The sequence below is a fragment of the Purpureocillium lilacinum genome (genome assembly GCF_023168085.1).
Source record: "Purpureocillium lilacinum CBS 284.36 DNA, scaffold_6, whole genome shotgun sequence".
Classification (NCBI taxonomy): Eukaryota; Fungi; Ascomycota; class Sordariomycetes; order Hypocreales; family Ophiocordycipitaceae; genus Purpureocillium; species Purpureocillium lilacinum.
Genome location: NW_027072116.1, coordinates 2249977 through 2262573, shown reverse-complemented (window position 1 = coordinate 2262573; position 12597 = coordinate 2249977). Strand labels below are relative to the sequence as shown.

The window sequence follows — 12597 nt, the reverse complement described above, 5'->3', positions numbered from 1 at the left end:
AACTGCCAACGACGAGCATACGGAACGAGTCAGGCGCAGCTCTGTTATCAGATTGCCCCAACGTCGCAACGTCGGCGGACGCATGCTCAATGGGGCCCCGAAGACACCCCGGCAACTCCGTACCCAGCCGAATGGGCGGTCTGGGGGGAGCCCATGGAAGATTCCTAGGATGTCGGGTACGTAAGTAATTGCCTGACCCGCTGCAGGGCGAAGCTGCAGCCCACCAGAGAGATGACGACTCGTGCTGGCGCTCCGGCGCGAGAAGGAACTGCCGGGACGCAGCAAGGGGGCGTAGCGGTGGGAGCCGATGTGAATAGAATTGAGTTTCTGCCTGTCGATGTTTTTGTCACTGGCAGCGGACATCGACTTGAGTTGTTGCTTGACGGGAGGCCCACCACTGGCACGCAGCCGACCTGGGGTGGACACCTGAGGCGTGTTAGTGGACCGAGCGCATGGAGATGCGATCCCTGCCGTGCCTGCCTGACCCAAATTGTGCGGCATGGGTCTGATGTCCACTGTGCCTTCCTCGCAAACTTCCAGAAGCTCTTTCCTGTTGTTGACCTGCTCTTGCCTTGACTACGCAGTACAAAGTACTAACGCTCACGTAGGCCAACGGGCCGCTGCGGGTCCGCCAGTGCCATCTTTTCCCACTCGCACACGCACAAGACCGAGGCACGGACGAAGTGCTGCGACGGGCTTCAGAGCCCTTTCCTCTTCATCAATTCCGCTTACACACGTATGAGCCCGGATATGTGAGCAAGTGCGTTCGTCAAGGAGCGTTTGTCTCTCGACTTCGCCCTTTTCGGCACAAGGCTACAGGTATCGACTCAAAATCAATCGGACCCCTTGGTCAGTAACAAACCACCAAGCGCGGCCGCCGACGCCCACTTACAGCGGCCTTTCTCGCAAAGAATGGAGACCAGGCTGGTGATACAAGGTTGATGCCCGGAACGTCAGGTACACCGACGAGCGGGCCTCTTCGTGCCTGGGCTGTCGCCTAAGTGATCGGATCCATGACTACGGCGCATCAGCCGCAAACCCTGTCACTCCAGAATAGTAGAGGTGCTCGCTGACACGTTCAGATCGCGACCAACGCCCAAAGTTGTCCGGACGCCGTTGCCTGCCCGTTCGGATGGGCCGCTGCCGGGTGGCGTGTACGTACCTGTATAGCGCATCCGGAGGCCGATGCAACTCAAGCTGAAGCATGGAATGGCGGAAGCAGCATGGCAAAGCGCGGCGCTGTTCCGAGGTCCGATCTCACGAGCCGTGGCGGCGACGCATGCAGCTGCTCTGGCCTGCAGCGGCTAGGACTGGGAAGTAGCGGTACTTTGATGTAAGCTAACGCTGGTCTCTTGCAGGACCGGTGAGGTCCCGTCCTCCGCCCAGGGAGGCTCGCTCTCCAGGGCCCGTCCTGTGATCTCCCGCCGTCGCCAACTACCTCTGACCGTGCCTGCAGACCGCCCTCTCACTGGTGCTGAATTGGCGCAGCGGCCCCCGGAGATGCCATCCGGGTCATGCAACCGACACATCGCTCGAGCTTATGCGAGGCTGTGCATGGAGCAGACTAACAAAGAAGGAAAACCAAGGGAGCAACAGACGCAAAGGTCCGCGAGGATATCCAACACCACACGCCCGCCACTTGCCGCGCCGCTTACTCTGCGGCCGGGCGTCTTCCGTCATCTCCATCCCACATGTCATCACATCAAAGCTGCCCCAATGGCCGCGGCCAGCACAGCTGCGATCACAGAGATCGACGGGGCCGAGCCATACCGGGCCGCCCCGCTGTCTTGACCAAGCCCAAAGGGCAGGCCTTGTTCCTTGAACGTCACGTTCTGCGGAATGGTGCCGTTTAGACAATGCCCGTTGGCAATATCAAGGCGGCTCAGGTCGTTGGGTACTTTGAAGAACATGTATCGTTCCTGCGGAATGTCCTTGAATCCTGACGTGTCGTACGGGAACTTGTCGCCCGAGTCCGTCGAGCTCGTGTTGCGCAGCAAGATGCACTGGACCTGGCCTGGGTAGTCCTTGTAGAGCGCAGGGTACGCCTTCATCACGTCGCTGTTTGAAGTGTCGGCAACCAAGACGAACTTCCTTTGGGGGAACGTCTGGAATATCTTGTCGAGCAGGAACCTCCGGATTTGCAGCGTTGCCGACAGGTCGGAGAAGTTGAGCGGCCGCGTGTCGAAAGATCCGAGCGGATACGTCTTATAGATGAAGTCCATGTAGTTGCGCGTCGCCTGTTCGGGCGTGGTGGTGAGGTAGTGGAAGTGCATGTTGTCAATGGACGCTGACCAGTTTGCGTAGACGTCGGGCATGTTCATCCAAGGCGTGAAAGGCCGCGCAAACGTGTTGAGCAGGCCCTCCTTGGGCTGGTAGATCTTGGTGACACGGAGGATGTCATCAATGTCCGAGATGACGGTCATGCCGGTCGGCGGCACGAGGTAGGCCGTCGCGTTGCCGCTGTTGGTGCCGTTGGCATACATGTTGAGCGTCTGGATATGGGCCGTTTCGTTGCCGGGAATCAGGTGGCCGCCCTTTGGCCCCGTCGTGTTCCGAAGCTCGAGGAAGACGTCAAAGTCGCCTTCCACTGTCGTCTTGTACGGCAGTTTAATGGTTTGCGCGCCGCCTTCCTGGTGTCCGTGTCAGTAACGCGGCAAAAATGCTTTCACGTGCTCTTCAACATCACTAGGTCATGGGGCAAGGAGGGCATTTCCGTACAGCATTGACGGCGCCGCCCGTCGCGTTGGGTCGCACCGACACGTCGTTGACAAAGTCAATGGTGACATTCTCGCTGCCCTGCTGCACGACGAAGATGGACCGCGTCAGGTTGCGCGCCTGGTCCTGCTCCGAGGGCGACAGCTTGTCGACGCTCGTGTCGATGAGGAAGACGTTGGCGAGGTCGTCAATCTTCTTCTGCGTGATGTTGGGGACCTTGTAGACGTTTCCGTGGACGCGGACGTTCCAGCCCTTGTTGGTCCAGTTCGCATAGGCTCTGTTATCACGCAGCGAACCGCGACGTCAGCGACGTGTCTCTTCCCTTTCCTAGACTCCCATCCTCGCACGTTGAATGTATGTATGCAGGGCGAGTCGAGAGACAGAAGCGGGCGGGCGGAAACACTCACGGGAGGTTGAGCACCTGCGTCGGCTGCGCGTCCAGGTCCGTCTTGGACACGCCCGCCGATTTCTCGACCTGCGACCCGGTGGGGAACCCGTTGGGGAAGTCGAGGATCCCCGAGTTGACAAACGACGAGACCTTGCTGCCCACGTCACTGATGAGCCCATCAACGTAGCTCTTGACGTCGTCGCCTATGCCGCGCTGGGTGAGGCCGCCCTGCGCCGGCGGCGTGGGCTCCGGGGCGCGCGCCGCGACGCCGTTGGCGACACGCTTCGCTGGCGCCGCTGTCGCGACGGGTGTCGGCGCAGGCGGGGCGGGCGCCGTGAGGCCGACCGTGGCCAGGCCGACAAGCACTACGAGGGACGATCTCAACATCTTGGCGAGCAATCCGATCTGCCAAGACGGCAAAAAAACGACGACAAGACAAGCTTCAGGGGACGGCCCGTACGGGCAGCCCAAACCTGGCCCGCGGCGCGTTGCGCTGTTTTTAATTGCTCCAGGAGAGTGGCTTGGTTCCTGGATGACATCACAAATCAGGATCGCAAAACACGCCTTGTCCTGTTGGCGGCAAGCCACCAGCATCCACTAGCAAGGCACTCCATCAAAGCTCGTGCCGAACTACCCGATCCGCTTCACTGGGAATCTGGGGCTCCATTGATTCGCCAACTGCATCTGTAGCTGACGCCAGATTCCGGGGACATGGCGTGGGGATTGTGATCAATCGTATTTACTCGTAGATAATTATGAAGTCTTCAGATCTTGTGCTACTGTACCATGTGGCCGCTCGGTCAAGAAAAAGGCATGGTGTGGCTCTTTCAGTAATGTCCCTCCCGCGCCGGGACCTGCAGTAGTTAGCTCCAGGAAGTTAGCCCATATCCAGGCCTGGCTGGGATGCTTCTTTGTTGCCGTGAGCCCCTGCCAGCCTGCACATCTCACTCGACCGCTGACTGTAAGCTTCCTCTGCCCCAAATCTTGACCTGCAGACAATGTCAGCCCGTGTTTCAGTTTCCTGAGAGCGGGGGAGAGACTTATCCCCTGAATCGTGGGGGGTTGTCCTCTCACCATTTCTGGCACGAGGACAACCAGGGCTGCCCGTTCCAATTGGGCCTGCCCTTGAAAACCAATATGGCGTCGCTGGTGCAGCTTAGAGCGAAATTCCGGACACGTTGTAGCTGGACGCCACCTTCAACCGCCGGACAAGTACGAAACTTTGACGCCCACTCGAGAGGGGTCCCGGCCTGTCTCCAGCGTTGTCCGCAGACATCGTGCCGACAAGACGCAATGCAACACAAGGTCGCTATCTTTTCCCGTACAAGCAGCAAGCGAGCCCGATTCACCGGTACCAGAACGCTCCTTTCGTATGTGATGCACTGCCAACAAGGACTTGTTTTTGTATCCTCTCCATCAACCTCTCGGAAGAGGGGGTTAGGAGGGCATTGCCGCGCGGACAAAAGACATCCACAAAAACCGCGCTGTCATCTCGATGCCACCCTTCCGGACGAGCGTCGAGGGAAATTGGCGTTCTCCGGCACCGCGGCAATGTGTCGGCGGCGAGAGGTTAATGCGCCTGGTCGGGCCAGATGCTAGCGCATCACACACCGGTAGCTGGTGCCTTGGTGTGGCCTCTGGTGCGTTGCGGCGGACACACCGAGCGTGCTGATCTGATGGACGACACAGTCGAAGTTCGACGACATCGAGAGTGCAGAGGGCTCCACAGCGCGGCGAGATGAGTGTCAGGTCACCCGGGGTTTCCGTTGGTAGCCAGGCAATCCTCGCTGCACAACCAGCAGCATAGCGCTGGAGTGGTTCCGACGAGGCAAAGCTGTGGATCGAGGAGAAACCCCATTCGCTGACTGTTTGATGCCGTTTCTGCGCCCATCTCTCTCCGTCATCTCATATCGAGACCGGTAGGTCGTTGGTTGTACATCCCTCAGCCGACAGGCTCAGTCAAAGCCGCTCGCATCCAGAGGTGGCCTCCTGTTGACCAGCGTCCGGGTTCCAGCGGGTAGGGCTGACGAGCGTCCTCAGGCCAGAGTCGGCTCATGGCTCCAACCCCTTTGCTCACCACGAGGGTGTCTGGACAGCTCGCCCCAGCGGTCCGTCCTCAAAACCTCCGATCAGCCGCCGTGCTTTTTCAAGCAGACAGCGTCGCGGTTGGCTCGTCAGACATAAAAGCCGGTTTGAGCGACATGGCGCAAACTTGAACCAGCAATGAACTTAGGGTTAAGTTCCGAAACTCATTCCCCCGGTTGAGCTGTACCGTCGGGTCACCGACAGCCAAGGTCCACGATTGGTCCAGCTGCAGCAAGCAACGAGGTCCTGATACAGGCTCGGGAGCGGCATATCGTGGCCAACAAGCTTTGAAGGGGGTCTGCGATAGACATTCCTTTCGGAAAACGAGAGACGGGAAACTGTGGGGGAGGCGTCGTGCGAGTTGAGCGTTGCTCGGGGGCAACAAAGGAGCTTCGGTGGTACGGTGGCAGCCGGCGGTTGAAGCTGCTCCCGGTATGGTATCCAGGTATGTGAGAGTCGGTCTGGAAGCCAGTGCTTACCAGAAACTGGCCGTAGACAAACTGGATCCGGTAACATGAGGTGTTGTCATAGTGGGATGCGAGGGAGAGGCAGTCTGGGTAAGGAAACACGCTGGAGGACGCGTTGGAAATATGGGTCTACACGGCCCATCTTGACGCGTGAGCAGGTGACCGGGAGTTTCACAGTGTGTGAAGAATTTACACTGTGACTCGCACTGTATTGACCTTCATCCAGCTACCCGGTACTACCGAGTTAAGAGCTGCAACGCAATAATTCTATCTCAAATCTCAAAGGCCGTCACTCTCGTCCAGATGGCTGAATCGTCCGGGTTCTCTACTGAACGGGCACAAGGGGTGTCGCAGCCAAAAACTATTGAAACGATAGTCGAAGCTGCCAAAAAGGCGTTCGACTCGTCTCTCGAATCAGACTCTCGGGAGCTGCGGGCGAAGGAGTACGACGATGTCATCACTAGGTGCGACTCCACGACATAATGCTCGCGCGGGGGCAAGGGAGCTGACAGGCCTACAGTACAGACACATGGGCGCTCATTCATGCACTCAACACGCTCATCAAACCAGATATCCTGCCCGCATGGCTCAGGCAACCCCTCTTGAGAACACTTACCCTTGTTCCTCTGAGGCCGGATGGCGTTCGAGGAACATTGGAATTCGTCTTCTCCGTCCACCCCAGCAACAGCACACCAGCAACCGACGCGGCACAACCGCAGAAAGGCGGTGCCGGCATCACGCATGAAGCTGTGGCGGTGGCTACCAAGCTGTTATCGTCCGTGCCATCTTCCATGAGCCCGGATGCATGGTTCGAAGGAATCTCTGGTCAATTGTTCAGTCTCTTTGATGGCGAAGCTGGACCCGATCTGGCCAAGACCGCGGCGCAGATTGTCGGATTTGGGATACTCGGGAAGCGACAGTTTGGTGCTCCTGGTATGCTGGCTCCAACCAGGCACTCACAGCTACACTCTTGCTAACTGACACCAGGTGCACCCGGATGGAACGCGTTTGTGAAGCCACTCTTGCAGAACATCAATCCATCCCTCGCGTCGCAAAGGAGCGAGCATGACGTCGCAAAGCCTGAGCCAGAAATTATCGACATGCGGCAAGGTCAAGTACTGGTGTCGGCGCAATCGCTGGAGATATCAGTTCGACGTCTCCAAACCCTGATTCTCTCCAACCCATCACCGGGCCTTTGCAGGAGAGTTCTGCGACCAGTCATCCTCCAACTATGGAGTCTCTCGTCTTGGAACGGCGTCTCGGCACCCACTGAACAGAACGTGTGTAGCGCAGCACGCAGTCTTGTTCAGACGTACCTCAGGTTGTTCGGCACCCTGGATAGCATCATGCCCCTCATCCAAAACGTGACGTGCACGGGGTCGGTGGACGAATCGAAACCCCAGTGGACCTATCATCTCGGCAACGATGGAAGCTTGAATATCGTCAAACGCCAGGATCAACCATCACGAGGTCACGAGGAACTGGATTTGGCCGTCATCGAACAAAAAACGACTAGCCTCGTCCATACAATCACGACCTCTTGCTCGAACGAGGAAGTTTCGGCAGTCTTCCTCCACCTATTGCGACGCTGGATTGAGACTTCTCAGAGGCAACGCGACACGGGTATACAAATTAGAGACCCAAAGGACAACGAGCACACGCCCGTCGAAGATCTCGTTGAGGTGAGCCTACTGCAAACGCTCATGGAAAAAGCCCCAGAGAAGCTGGTCAGTCACTTTGACCAGTTACTGGATATCATCAGCCAGGTCCTAGCAGCCGATGAGCGTTCACCGCTTGGGGACGATCTCATCGCCGTCGTGCTGAGCCTGCTGAATCTAGTCATCACAGCACCAAGCTTCCAGAAATCCGACATCAGTCCTGACGAACTGCGGACCATTGAGGGTGCCCTCGACAGGATAGGCAGCAGAGACCAACCCGATACCTCACCCACAGCAAGGAATTTGGCGATGTTGTTGAAGTATCGCGATGAAGTGGAAGATCCAGACGACGTCAAACCAGGGGCCTCCACAAGGCAGATAGAGGACAGGAAGACCTACAACCTGGCCATGAACTACATCACGGGCGACAGCAATAACCCGCCGCCGGTCGTGTCTGAGGGGCTGAATATGCTCTCTACCCTGATAGTTGCAGAGAGCCCAATTTTGGACATCACCGCAATCACCGTGCTGATGTCAAACTTGCTGAAAGAAAACGAAGACTACATCAATCTCAGGGTCGTCAAGGTGTTCACACAACTGGCGAATAAACACCCCAAATCGACAATGAGGGAGCTCCTCGACAATTACTTGGATCCACAAGAGAAGGCCTCAACCGACATTCGGCTCAGATTCGGCGAAGCCTTGGCACAGGTCATCGAGCGTCTAGGCCAGACATTCTCTGGCGAAACAGCGCAGCAAGCCTGCGAAACTCTTCTATCCATTGCCGGTCGCCGTGGCTACCGACCGAAGACAAAGTCGAGACAGGAGAGGGAAGACAAATTGCAGAATATGAAGCAGCAGAAAGCGGCAGAAGATCCTGGCGAGGACGTAGACATGGAGCAGGACGAACACCTGACCGAAGAGGAGAAGGCGGACAACGCAGTTTTGGCACAAATTGTGCAGGGTTGGGACAGCAAAAGGGGGAGCGAGGACATTCGCATGCGGACGTCGTCGTTGTCGATATTTGGAGCGGCGCTGGAAACCAACATTGGCGGGATCGGGCCGACGTTGGTTTCTAATGGCGTTGACCTGTGTGTCAGTATCCTCACGCTGGAGCGGCAGCCAGAGGCGGGCATTCTTCGCAGGGCGGCAGTCGTGGTCATCCTCAACTTCGTCAAAGCTCTGAACGATGCAAAGGAGTCCAACAAGTCACTCGGCTTCGGGCTCACTGGCGACAGCCGCAAAGACATCCACACAACGCTCGAGTATGTGGCGCAGACGGACAATGACGGCCTAGTGCAGCAACATGCTCGCGACGTCGCCGAGAGCCTTGAAAACTTGGGGATCGGGAGTCTGCTACCGAGCCAAGGCGAAACGACCGCGCCTGGCCTGACACAGCTGGCGGGTTTGCGAATCAATGCGGATGGGAATCTCGTTGATGCATCTGGACGACCTCGTCCGAGGATCGAGGAGGTGGAATGATGAGATGAGACGCCGCCGACAGACAGAGTCGGCTCACGCAGATATAAAAATGGAAACCAGGGAATTGGGCACGTCGAAAGTCTGGGTGGCGTGAAACAGCAGAGAGACCCCGGCGCACCAGAAGTTTATGCAACGGGCGATGGCGGTCCCGTATGTGCTTGGCGTGGAATATCACGGCGGCTGATTTTCCATGGCTGGCGGATCCGACACGGCGGCGCTGATCCGATGATCAGCACCCGGATCGCCCTTCACGGCGGCTGACTACACCGAGACGGCGTTCTGGACTCGGTCGGCGGCAGGCCATCGGAGATGAGATATGTAACTTAGTTCTCGTGTTACCCACGAGTACGCGGACGACTCAGACCATGGACGACCGAGATGACGACGCTGACCGGGTGGAGAGCCCGGCACTTGTACAGCCTCAGTGGCGTACGGTGATACAAGAATGTAGTATTACGGCAAGGAAGTGAGGGGCCTGGCCTCGGACAAATTTACGCATAATCAACCTGCCACGGCGCGAGATGAACTGGGCCGGTTCCCCGGGATCTTGGCGCGAACCGCGGAACGCATGACGTGGATGAGACGTTGATGCTCGGTTCGATAAGGGAGAGATGGGCAGATGAAGGAGGCCAGCCACGTCGCAATCAGTGCGTGACAGCAAGCGCCGCCGCCGTCGGCAGTGACACTGAGGCATCCGCGCCGTTGGACTATGGCGCTGGATGGATGGCGGCGGGACTTGAAACGGGCGGCGGGCGGCGGAATGAAAGGGATGCCACGGCGGTTTTGTGTGCGCGGGCTTTCCACAGAGGCTCACAGGTTGGCAAGGGACGGAGGATAGAGGTGCCCAGGTGGCATCAGTTGGGCGTTTCATGCAGAATGGGGGGTGTGGACCTGAAGGGAGAGGGGTGGCTGCACGGCGGCGGGTGGATGCCGGTTTCGATTCTCTCTCTCTCGCGCTCTCTCGTGGACGGTCGACGTGGAGTCGTCGGCGCTGCTGCGGCTCCCTTGCCTGTCGTGCCAACTGGAAGAAAACGACTCCTCCCTCGCTGTGGATGGACAATGGCGGCTTGGTATCTACGAGTAAGGCAAGGGTGGCGCTGCAGACAATAGCGCCCTCGCCCTCCTTTCCGGGTCCACGGTGACACTGCCGCCGCGGTCTCGCAGCTCGGCCCGGATACGAGACTGCGAGGTTCCAAGCCAGGCAGCAAGTCTGCCGTTACGCGGGGTGGACATGCCAGAGGGACCCGGCGGGCAAGGGCGAGACGCGCAAAGTGGTGAAGGAGGAGAGAGGAGGTGGTGCCTGGTGGTGGTTTGCCACCGCTTTTTTTCTGCGATGACTGGCTAGCGCTGCGTAGTGCCGATGGCGGGCATGGGCGCTTCGCGAGCCGGGCGCGTCGATGCGATGCGCTGCATTGCGGTGCGGGTGGTTCGGCAGCAGCGCGGGAGGACGCGCCTTGGGGGAGGGGACGGGCGGACGGGCTTGCATGAGGTGTCGAGCAGTGCGTTCGTTGGCAGCAATGATTATTAGGCGCTCAGACCTTGGGCTGTGCGGTGATGATAGCAGGTGCAGGTGCAGGTGCAGGTGCAGCGGGAGGTTCCAGTGTGAGACGCAACGGCTGAAGGGTTGCAGCAGGCGCTGGGCCCCCTGTGATGAAGGCACAGACATGCTGGCCGTGTGCGTGCGTGCGTGCGCAAACAGCGATATTGACGAATAGATTGGGAAGAAGGCACAGGACGGTCATGCTGGTCATGCTGGGCTGGCTGGCTGGATGGGATGGGCCGGCCGGGCTTGACATCCAGCGCATCCCGGTGGTGGCGTCGGGAGACGGCTGAAGGCGAGTCGTGCATACAGTATATCCTATCCCTTGGATGACATACTCGTCCATTCTACGGATAGGGCGCCATGCTGTTGGGTCCCGGTGGATGCGAATAGTATTCGGCTGCCAGTCCAACGTATATCGCGCACTGGTATTATGTACGGCATCTACGGAGGGTCTTTGCCCGGAGCAGTACCTAGTAGCTGCCTACGAGTACAGAGCTCCCGACGCGTTTATCAGTGGGCTTATTCCCGATCAACAACACTGCGCAGTTCGTCGTCTGCCCGCTGTACAACTTCCATCGCACACCGACTCGCCCGCTGTAAAAAACAACCTTAGGCCCCTCCCACTCACTGGCAGGTCCTTCTCAGGTGCCAGCGCCAGTGCCAGACTTCCTCACTGGATACCCCTCCCGTGGAGCCTCACGGCGGGATGGCGGCGCCACCAACACCGGCGCCAGCCCCTGGACGCCCCGGACGATTGGCTGCGGGCGCGTCTCAGGACGTCGGTACCTGCATGCTAGCGGCAGCGCGTCCACCTGCCCCTGAGAGGCCGCCGTTTCCAATCGACGCCAGTCCTCATTCTCGCCGTGTCTCTCTGGCTCGACCTCATGCCTCCCCCCTCCCCAAGCCTGCCTGGCCTGCGTCTTCCCAGTCCCGCCTGTGTGGGTGCGGCGCGGTGCGAGCAGCCCCCCCACTCCCTCTTCTTGTTCTTCCTTCCCCCTCTTCGGATCTCCACGCCCCCCCCTCTCGCTCCGCCCCGGACGACCGACGACGAACAAAGGGCGAGGGAGGGAGGACAAGAGAAAGAGCAAGGAGGAGGCGGAGAAGGCGGAGGAGCAAGTAAAAAAAAAAAAAGAGTTTGTTCTCGCCCGCTCGGTCCCGCAGGGCGCGTTTGCGGTTGATTAGGCGGCCTCCACTCGCGATACAGGTCCGGACGAACCATGGCCTTTGCAATGCTTGGCCATGAATCACGACCGGGCGGGACGGCGGCCCAGAGGATGACTGACCCTGGCGTTCTGGTTTTCCCTCGCGCCGTGGCGTGCTCTTTGCTGCTGCTGGTGCTCCTCCTCCTCCCTGAAGGACATGCCAGACGCCCGCGTCGGCCTACTCTATGTACAAAGAACTCGACTTGGACCCGCGGCCGCGCCGGGTGGCAGTGCTGTCGGGATTGTCTGGGATAGTTATGGCGGACGAGGGGGGGAACCACATTGGCACGGCATGACATGGCATCCTGCCAAGGCACGAGTACGAGCAACGTATGGAGAAGCCGAACCGCTGCCCGCCGCTGCAGACCCAAACAGCAAAGACAAGACAAGACAAAACGACGCCAGCCACCATTGTGGATGGGCGGATGGATCATGGATCATGGATGGATCATGGATGGATGGACTGGACCCCGGTCCCTTGCCGTGGATCTTGGCTGGCCGCCCACGACCGGCGCATGCATCCTCTTCGCCCGCTGCGACAGCGACGACAACGACGGACGCGCTAGTTACCATGGATCTCGCGGCTCGTCAGGCACACACACGAACCAACCATGCAAGGTACGGGGACTGTCGTCGAGGGCGTACAACGTACACGCCTCTCACCACCACCGCCGCCCACGCCCACTCGCTCCTCCTCGGTGACCTACCGACGACGACCCTGCACGAGTTATGTACGTCGACGGACCCCCATGGCCATCCTTCTCCTCCTCTCCTCTTCTTTCTCTTCCCTTCCTCCTCACCTTCATCTATCCTCTCATTCTTCGCCGAAAAGACTTTTGCGTCTTCTCCCCTTTCTCTCTCTCTTCCTTCTTTCACCAATCAAGTCTCCGTGACTCTTTACATTCATTTTCCAACTGTTGCGTTTTGAGTATACACTCAAAGCCGCAAGTCCACATTTGCTATCGCAGCACATACCATCACCACCGTCCATCACATCGCGACGTACAGCAGAGCTTCATCGTTCGCCTCACAACATAACACCTGACTATCAGTCTCT

General features: G+C 58.7%; 2 protein-coding genes across 2 annotated transcripts; one reads left to right on the top strand and one right to left on the bottom strand.

Annotated features, from left to right (window-relative positions):
* Positions 1–1697: 1697 nt before the first annotated feature.
* Positions 1698–3490, bottom strand: PLICBS_008585 (uncharacterized protein; the record flags this gene model as incomplete). Its single annotated transcript, XM_018323883.1, has 3 exons — positions 1698–2630; positions 2719–2992; positions 3123–3490. 3 exons carry the CDS (start codon positions 3488–3490, stop codon positions 1698–1700), a joined length of 1575 nt encoding a protein of 524 aa, XP_018177062.1.
* Positions 3491–5958: 2468 nt separating this feature from the next.
* On the top strand, positions 5959–8795 carry PLICBS_008584 (uncharacterized protein; the record flags this gene model as incomplete). Its single annotated transcript, XM_018323884.1, has 3 exons — positions 5959–6119; positions 6176–6588; positions 6643–8795. The coding sequence occupies 3 exons, from the start codon at positions 5959–5961 to the stop codon at positions 8793–8795; spliced, it is 2727 nt and encodes a 908-aa protein (XP_018177063.1).
* Positions 8796–12597: the final 3802 nt, after the last annotated feature.